At 41.0% G+C, this 10,056-nt stretch overlaps 1 protein-coding gene across 1 annotated transcript; it reads right to left on the bottom strand.

Annotated features, from left to right (window-relative positions):
- Positions 1-1,937: 1,937 nt before the first annotated feature.
- LOC118813027 (uncharacterized protein C7orf31) lies at positions 1,938-8,532 on the bottom strand. Its single transcript, XM_036578148.1, has 9 exons — positions 8,522-8,532; positions 8,287-8,403; positions 6,815-6,886; positions 6,314-6,343; positions 5,879-6,069; positions 5,077-5,165; positions 4,774-4,948; positions 3,095-3,189; positions 1,938-2,885 (listed from the first exon to the last, which is right to left on the bottom strand). The coding sequence occupies exons 1-9, from the start codon at positions 8,530-8,532 to the stop codon at positions 1,938-1,940; spliced, it is 1,728 nt and encodes a 575-aa protein (XP_036434041.1).
- Between the last annotated feature and the right edge of the window lie 1,524 nt (positions 8,533-10,056).

Raw genomic sequence — 10,056 nt, 5'->3', positions numbered from 1 at the left:
GGGCAAAAATTTTCATTTTTTTTTTTTCATTTTAGGAATATTGCTCACTGTTTGATAATGTTTAATAATTTTCCTTAAGTAGAGCAACCTTGGATGAGGCATTTGGCTAAATCCTTTGATTAAGCATCGCTGTGGAGAAAATCCAACCATACCACTGGAGAAGTATACACTCTTAGCAAAAAGGGTTCTATAAAATACCAAAAATGGTTCTTTGGCTGGTAACAATAGTGAAATTGTCAAAAAAGTTCAATATATAATACATACTGTACATTTTCTATCAATCTGAAGAGCGCTTTCATGATGTAAAGCCCCCTTAATCATGCAAAAGGTTCTATATAAAACCGTTTCTTGACTAAAGAACCCTTGAAGAACCATCTTTTTTTAAGAGTGGGACCCTTGTACTATTTGGGTGGTGGATCATTCTCAGCACTGCAGTAACACTGATGTGGTGGTGGTGTGTTAGTGTGTGTTGCGCTGGTCTGAGTGGATCAGACACAGCAGTGCTGCTGGAGTTTTTAAACACCTCAGTGTCACTGCTGGACTGAGAATATTCCACCAACCAAAAATATCCAGCCAACAGCGTCCTGTGCGCAGCGTTCTGTGACTACTGATGAAGGACTAGAGGATGACCAACACAAACTGTGCAGCAGCAGATGAACTATCGTCTCTGATTTTACATCTACAAGGTGGACTGACAAGGTAGGAGTGTCTAATAGAGTGGACAGTGAGTGGACACAGTGTTAAAAACTCCAGCAGCACTGCTGTGTCTGATCCACTTGTATCAGCACAACACACACTAACAAAGTGCACCTATATAGTAAGTGGAGCTGATAAAATGGACAATGAGCGTAGAAACAAGGAGGTGGACATAATGTTATTCCTGATTGGTGTATAATCTGCATGTAACATCTTCTATAATTATGTATGTAAGAATTCAGACAGTGTGAGTGCAATGAGTTTGTCTGTAAGGGGTTTAATTTGACATGTCAGAAAAGCAGATAGCCAGTGATTTTACAGTGGATACTGAAGACTCAAAGACTGTTTTCCAAGCACAAACATCAACCAATGAGAGGCGCTGCTAAAGCATCAAAGCTGAAAAAGAGAAAAGAGTAAAATATGACAGTGACGTCACTGTAAGCACCAAATGCATGTTCCAGCTTTTATGGAAAGCTTTCTATGTGGGTGAAAAAAGGAATAGTGAAGTGACACAATGCTTCATGAAGGTCTTTCAGAAGAATAGATACCAAAATAAATTACATTCTTGTTCTAGAGATTCATATCACTGCACACAATGATGGTGTGAATACAAACATTTGGTGCAGCACAGCAGACAGCTCAGCCTGTTGGAATGCCTCTGCAGATGGGGCTTGGTTGAAGTGAGAGAAAATAAAAGGATGTGCTGTGTCCTCAAGGACACGTATGGGGCAGATGTACACATCTTTCTGAGAGTCTTGTGTTACACGAGCCTGAAAGAGCTTTAATGAGAGTAGGATGAAAAGAACATTGTTCTCATCGAGGCTAAGGTCAACATAGCACCCACACCTACAGAAACAAGCTGAAAATTCTCAGAATTCTGCTAAGAACTCCCCCTGACTGTGTGTGGAGAAATAATGTTGGCCTTGTTGCTATTCATACACTAAATGCCTTATGATTACTATGTATGGAAAGTGGATGAAATATGTTTATTAGCAGAGGAAAATGGCACTGTCTCAGCCTTCTCCATGTTACACAACATGCTGGCAGTGTGATCAGACAGTGTGGTCTTCATTCTCAATTCCTGAAGAATTAGAAGCTGGTTTAGCAGCTTTATCAATGAATGAGGCACATAGAATGAGATTCCCTCTGTTATCCACCAAAAAAATAAACAGGTATAGTACATAAAGCCAAAGATGTGGCTCAGCACCATAAATATTTATTCTGGCTCTTGCTTACAATTTTTAGTTATGGAAGTAGTAGGAGTTGAAGCCATAAAAGGAGTGTTTTCTCCCAGAATGACGGTTGTCCCTTAGGTCCATGCTGGCGCCTTGCAGGGTCTCATGGAAGCGACGGTGGGCCTCCGAATGGCTGAAAGAATCCTGAAGTTCCAGCAGTGCAGACTGGGAGCGAAACAGTCCATCCTCAACATCCCTACTGCTTGTCCTCCCTCCGTACCTGAAGGGGGCGCTGGAGGAGCGGGGCAGGATGCAGGGGGAAGCACGAGAAACCCCACTGACCCTCTCTTTTTCTTCCGCTGACTGTTTCAGTGGTTGCTCCAAAGCCACAAGCCCATCTCTCTTATCCACAATGGAAGGTGCAAACTTGCTAAGCTCAAATGGATTTCTCCCTGCCATGTACTTAAGGACTTTGCTATTGGACAAATCCCCCTGGCCTGCTTGGTGTTCCTTGTCTTGCAGTGCAGGCTGAAAGATGTTTTGTGTGAAAAATTGTTCTAGCTTGGTCTTTTCTGTCTTGTTTCCTGCCTCAGCAGGCTTTTTAATGGTTGGTGGTGGTTCAGTGGAACCTGGCTCAGATAGCTTAAACCTACATGCACAGTTTCTCTCCCCACACGCTTCACATGCATAAACTGCACTATTAAATTCTGCAGTGTGTCTTGGTTGACTAGATTCATTGGCCTCATTGGGTTTAAACACCTCTGCTTTAACACTTGCATAATGTTGTATAGACTGCTTGCCAAGTATATTATCCTGAATAGAAATCTTCTCAGCAGAAGCCTCCAGAGCTCCAGGAGTTTGTGTAGAGACTAGGCCCCAGCCAGGAGACTCAGTGGGGAAGGAAGGTGAGGGGGAAGGATATCTGCTCTCCAGAGGAAGACTGTTTTGCAGGATCCTGGCCTTGCGACCCTCCAGTGGTCGAGGGGGCAGGAAGGTGGGGTAAGATCGCTCCCTCTGAGACATACATTAACATACAGCATCCAGTGTTTGTTCAGACACCCCAATGATGAAGATATGCATGTCAGAGAACAAAAAGAGGAAAGAGGGAATAATGGAAATGAGAGATGAAAAGGCATAATAGAACAAAATCCAAAAATTTGTCAGATAACAAGGATGAGTGGCATTATTTTATGGGTAGATTCCACTGAATATGTGTTTCATACCAGCTGTGCTGTGTAAGGATTCATTTCTCCTGTAATGAAGCCGATTGTCTTCTCATTGAAGTCATCCAGTTTTATTGGGTTGCTGGGCCCAGTGCCTGGGAACAAGACCAAGAATGTTCTGTGTTTGTACAAACATTTATAGTAGATATACAATCCAGATAATAATTTACCAGAATCATTATTTATTCATTCTTATTATTTACTCCTTCGAGGCACATTCAGTTACATATAAATCATTGTGGTATGTCTGTACATTTTCTTTTGTGGTAGCAAATCCTACTGGCCAACATACAGTCTGTCTACTTACGTTTTTATACAGGTTTTATTCATTTTTGTCTGATCTCTAATATAGTTGCAGTGAAATGCCTTATTAATAGGGCCTTCCACTGGATCAGTGTCTATGCCTGAGAAGTGTGAACAACAAAGAATACTAACTGGATGGTTTTCTAAGTGGCCAAACAGGCATCCTGATGCACTGGTATGTTTCTTAGAGTGTCCCTGAAAAGTATTTGGACAATTTTGCCATAGTTTACCCCTTATCCAGGATTAAATGGTGTATTACATACAAGGCTTATTAATTAGTGGCTACAGGGACTTTAATGCAAACTAATGGAGCTATTCTTAGGTTATAGACGTGTGTAATAATACTTTGGGCTTGTATTAAGTTCACTGTGTGATGCAAAATGTCAAATCAAGTGGCATTTATTTTAAACCACTCCAAGACCTTTCAAAAGACTGGTGTGTTTAGCTCATTATTTGATGCTGAAAGATCCACTTCTGTCATTTGATCCATGTCTTTGTGGAATTCTGCAGGATTGTGGATTTCTGAGCTCAAGATCAAGATCAATGAACACAAGCTCACAGTTACCACTGCATGAAAAACACCAGTTTGCCGTTTGGACACAAAGTCTACCATCAGTTAGATGTTGTGCTAAAGCTGTCTTTCTGTAACCAAAAATCATTTTGTTAAAGTTTTATGACGTTATCTAAAGAACTTCATTATGTTTTACCAGTGGTTACAGTGTCTAAATACATTTTAAGGCCACTGTATATTGACAGTGAATAAAGAAACTCTATCATCTTTCCTACCAAGTGAGTGAGCCAATTGCACTCTTTGAGACTAGACAGAGCACTGGTTGCCAACCCTGGTCCTACATGCTCCTTGCCCTGCACATTTTAGTGTTTTTCCTGCCCCAACACCCCTAATGCACCTAAGCAGTTAATTACCATGCCTTTCCTGAGTTGAAGTGGATGTGTTACAGCACAAAAATGTGCAGGGTACCTGTGAGACAGAGCACAGATGAACACAACTTGTAAACGCTCCTTTATTTCCAGATAAAAGGATCAAGATCAAGGCAACTGTCCTGCTGTAGGTAGATGAGACACCTTAGGGATTAACAGCCTGTCTAAATGTGAACTGTTAGTCACAATTTCCCTGCCCCTTTCACTCTTCAGGCCAGTCTTGTCTCTTCTGCCTAACCCTAGCCCTGCCCCCTAGTAATGGTGTCCGCCTGTGTGTTGTTTGTAACTCCTCCTTGTATTCATTGCCCCCAGGCCTCCTCATCTGCCTTGCCTGCTCATTTCGTACACCCTAGTTACACTGTATTCAGATACACTTTGAAGAAACCCTTGTGCAATGTGACAGGTTTACAGTGATCCTGTTATGAGCTGTGCTTTACCTGTGTAGTGTAACTGATACGAAGTGAGCCACTGGATCTTCTCCAGGTTGCGCAGCATGTTGGCAGTGCGCTCAGACAGCGTGGTCTTCCAGTCTCGCAGTGTCATGTTTGGGCATAGAGTCTTTGGAGCCTTGGGGTAAAACACCTGCATCTCTCCTTTTACTGGCTTGGTGTGCTGAAAGACAGAGGACGAGGTTGGCCATCACAAACTGCAGAACATTTCAGTGTTTGGTGTTGATGTGAATGATGTTCCTTCAAGTTGGTAGTGAGACTCTACTAAAGCGTAAGAGTTATGCAACTCACATTCTGAAAGCCATTTTGTCCAGGCCAGGTTGTAACATTCCTTTGAGTCGCCATGGAAACGTCAAGTAGTTCATGACGGTAAGGTGCGCCTGCAACCCAAGCAGCACTGTTGAGCAGGAGTTAATTTTCTCTCTCTCTCTCTCTCTCTCTCTCTCTCTCTTTCTCTCTCTCTCTCTCTCTCTCTCTCTCTCTTTCTCACTCTCTCTCCCTCAGCATCTCTTCCTCTCTTCTCTCTGTCTTTGTGGTTGTATTCCACTGACTTGTGCATTATTGTAGCTAAATACTCCTTAATAATACTTAAACTTAGTCCTAACCTTAACCTCAGTAAACAGAAAGTAATCTTTAAGCTTTTTAATTTTTTAACTGAAATATAGTATATAGAGTAGCAAAGACCATTTTACATCATGTGGACCAACAGTGTCAGACTTTTCTTGAAATTTGGACCCCATAAAAAGAGCAATGTGAACACATTCATTCACACACACACACACATTTAATTTTCTACAATGTCAGCATGTGACTTTTAGACAGTCCTATATATGTAGATATCTACATGTGATAAGAAGTTTTTAAACTTAAACCCAACCCTAATCCTAACTTCAGCAATGAAAAAGAAATGGTTTTTATTTTGCAGTTTTCTAGAATGTTTTGGTTAGGCCTGTTTTTTCTCTAGTTTTCCTTCAAAATCATTTTTCTTCTACAAAAACATTTTACACCCTGTACATGTGAAAAAACAAATACACAACACACATTAACATGCACCTCTTTCTGTATATGACAAAGGACTCAGACGCACTCTCACCTTTTGTTTTGTTGAGTAGAGTGACCTGTGGAGCACTGGCTGGCAGGAGGGGGTTGAGAGGCAGTTTAGTAGCAGCCCGTACACCTGTGTGTGGATCATCAGGGCAGCGGTAGGTGGGGAACATGGCACAGCGGGAGATGTGGGATTGGTATGGGTGCTCTCTCTGAATGGAAACCTTAATTAGATTCTCACTGTGGGAATACACACATAGGACAGGCACAGTTCACAGTTAAAGCAAGTGAACTTTCATCCTACCCCAGTCACCAACTGGGTAACTCATAGGCAGGAAAAGAGGGAAAGGCAGAGTATGAGAGAAACTTAGCAACCTAGCTAATCTACAGACTTGGACACTGAATACATTTGAAAAAACAGTAACTTCAGTAAAGAGCATGGACATAAGAAGAATGAAAAGTGAAAGCATTTTTATATTCTTACCCAATGTTAATGTCAGTTGGTTTGGGAATTCTGGAAAGAGGCAAGAGAGAAATACATTGCCAAGTTATTAGCTGCAGCTACACTCATTGGCCATTTTATCAGGTTTACCTGCCATATAAGGGCACCTTGTAGGTTTACAATTACTGACTGTAGCTTATCTGTTGCAGCACAATTCATCAACCCTCCTCTACCTCATCCATCAGTAAAAAAGGGACCACCATAAGACCATCAGATATTACTTGGGTAGTGGACTGTTCTCACGCCAGCAGTAACATTGACATTGTGGTGGCTTTGTAGTAATTTTTTTCAAGCACTCAACCACTGCTGGATTGAGTGGTCCTGTGGTCCAAAACAGACCCCTGATGAAGAGCTGTGCCAGAGATATTTAAGATGTATCAAAGTAAGTGTGTCTAGTAAATGTAATTTCATGACACTGCTAAATAGATGAGAATATACAGTGTTCAGAAAGTACGTAGTGGAAAAAGAAATAAATGAACCCACAGCTCGTCATTGATGCGAACATCACTTCTCTTGTTTGGGGTCAGGTCATAGTATTGCGCAATGGTAACAGACCTGGGAACACATAAAGAGGATGATGAATGCAGTGTGGGAAATCTGAAACTTAATGGATTGGTGATGATGTGAGTTTACTGTTAAGGTAGTGAGCCTTCGAGATATCCAAATTAAAATACATGTGTGTATTCATGAACATATCTGGGTAATCTTGTTCTTCATTGTTGTTGAGAATATGAGGCTGCTCACTCAGGTAACATAGCTCCTCCATAGCTCAAGTGTCGGTGTCCCTTAATGACTGCAGGTATTCCTCCTCTGTGAACATTTGATGCCATCTTCCTACTAGTGCTATGACTGTGTTTCTCAGAGGACCCTTTAAGCTGGCCACACAGTGCCTGCCTGGTAAACGAGAAATGTTCAGGTCTTGTCATGGTTTTTTCACTTGTGCATACTGTGCAGGTTTATAGAAGGCATTTACGTGGGTATTTTATTATTTTGTCCACTTTGAAGATAATTTTACAATTGCACACCACATCACAACCAAGTCAAAATCAAATTTATACATTAATCCCCTTTTCTTCAAATGTAGACAACTACCCAAGATGTTTGCAGTCTGAAGTATGCTTCTTTAGTTTTGCACTTTTAGCTATGAATGTAGCAACAAATAATAGAAACATATAGCCAAAGGTTCAGCATCAAACAAATGCATGCCTCAGTCATCACACACTTGCCTCAATCTGTGTTAAGTTGTTGTTGATATGTGGTATCTGACACTGTATAACGAAAAAATAGTGTTATCTAAAAACAAAGGGAGCACTTTATTTTGATAGTCTACTATCGATGTTCTGTAGATGCTACTATAGAAGTTCTGTAGATGTTCTGTAGACATGGCAGATGTCATATGCTGTCATGAGTTGTCATGTTCAGTAATGCAAGAGTAATGTTAACATTACTGTTAGTTGTCACGAGAGATGCAATAATGTTTGATGTCATGACAGCTTATGTCTCATGCTAATTTTTGCTATGACAGTGCATAAAATCTTCCATGTCATGGTTATGTCAATGTTATGTAACAGGGTTCAAATTGTTACCCAGTGTGTTATACAGTATCAGAAATCACACAAGCATGTCTGATATTACTTGACTTTACACAGTTAGAGGCAAGCTTGTGATTCTTTAGGCATTCCTTTTGCATAATGCTGAACTAGTGGCTAAAAGCATCCATTAAATAGCCTTGTAGCCCCAAAGCAACTAAAGAAGCAAATTTCAGACCCCAAATATGTGACTGACTACATTTTGGTAAAGTTGACTTTTTGAGTTAACCATCACTTTAAGTTAGAAAAATAATGAACAGACATTACCTCAGACCATCAAAACTGTATGAGAACTAAATACACTATGCATGACTATTGCAGCATTCACAAGTATCACCTAGCACTGTGTTTCTGTCACATTCTCACCTTGGTAAACTCTTGCTCTCAAGGTGCTCCAGCTGTAAGTGCAAAGTCTCTGGTTTCAGCTCAAGAGGGAGTCCAGTGGGTTGAGGTCCTTCTGGGCCAAGTCTCTTTGCTCCTATCCTGAGGCAGGTATCAGAGCAGGGGCAGGTAGGTGTCCAGGCCCGGGTGGATTAAAAACGTATGAGAGCTCTTGTGTACGTCAGGCTGGAACAAACTGCCTTTCTTTCTCTGGCCCCACAGGCTGGTCATGACGACGATCCTACAAACAGCAACAGGAAACCACGGTCTGACATCTAATCCAGGCCTATACACTGTCACTATGGGAGCACAGCTGCACAATCTTTTTATTGTCTTTAAAAGGATTTAGTGGTGATGATATTGCAGGCTAATTAGCTCTGTACTGCTGTCAGTCAAGTCTTAATCCTACCCAAGAAACCACAGAGACTCTCTTGTAATTGGAAACATAATGCAAAGTTTGTCTTTGAACAAATTGCGGCGCTGTTGGTTCCCCTTTCGTAGCTTTTAACTAGAAGCTAATGAGGGCTGTGAAATCCTAAACTAAATGTATTTATGATGAGTAATGTAATAAATCAATAGCCCCCCAGAGGCAATCACAGCTCAGAATGCAAAGTGTACTCTCAGTGAGGCCTTGGCTGCATAATGGCTGCACAGCTCAGTGTGTGCTGTGAATGGAGGAGCTGAAACCAGAGATGGCTCTCAATAATCACGCAGACACCGGAGACAGAGACATGAGCCACTGAGATCACCTCTCTGGTTACAAGAGCACACGCAATGTAGCGACCTACTAGCCTGTGGCACACAAGATACTTTTGCATAATTTCAATAACATTTGATACCCAAGTCCCAGTGGATTTAACAGTACAAAATTTTAGAATAGAAACTCGGATCTAAAATCTGACTGCATCTTCTAAATATGTTCAAACATATCCAGACACTTCTAATTAGTGAATTCAGCTACTTTTAGGTTGCTGACACAGCCATTCAATTGTGCACACATAGCTTGTACAATCTATATAGAAAAGCAATACCAATATAATGGAATGCTCTGGATCAGCTGCACATAAGGCCACCATGCCCACGCAGTGGAACTGTGTTCTCTGAAGTGATAGAGCTCACTTCAGAGAACACTTCTAGGATGAGTTGAAGTGGCAAAGGTGATCCAGAACTAATCATTCAACATCAATACCTGACCTCATTGATGATCTTGAGGCTGAATGCAATCAAATCTGCACACTAACATCTAGTGTAAAGCCTTCCCACAACAGTCCATTACTGCAGTAAAGTAGGGGAGACAAACTCCCTATTAATTGCCTGAATTTTGGAAGAACTACAGGGGTCTACAAACATTTGGACAAGATACAAAACTCAGGGTGCCTTGAACATTCTGACAAGTTCTTTGCAATCATGACATTTACCTTTGAGCTTCATTCCATTATTATACCATCAGTTTGCAAACAATCAGACAGCTTTGGCTAGAAGTGAATCCTATATATCTGAATAATTGTCTTCCAAATGATGAATAGTCAAAGAATGGTCATATATTGCATCAGCACATAATGACAGCACAATGATTGTGTCATTGCATCATGTATTCCATGCATTCATAATAGAAGCAATATCTTCATATCACTGTGTGGAGCTTGTATGGAGCTGATGACTAAATGATGTGGAAATGGATTTTAGAACTGTGCTTCAACTTCACAACTCATCTCAGAAAGATCACTATCTATGGTCCTGAACCTTCAGTTTTAC

The sequence above is a fragment of the Colossoma macropomum genome, unplaced genomic scaffold (genome assembly GCF_904425465.1).
Source record: "Colossoma macropomum unplaced genomic scaffold, Colossoma_macropomum, whole genome shotgun sequence".
Taxonomy (NCBI): Eukaryota; Metazoa; Chordata; class Actinopteri; order Characiformes; family Serrasalmidae; genus Colossoma; species Colossoma macropomum.
This window is presented reverse-complemented; position numbering and strand designations above follow the sequence as displayed.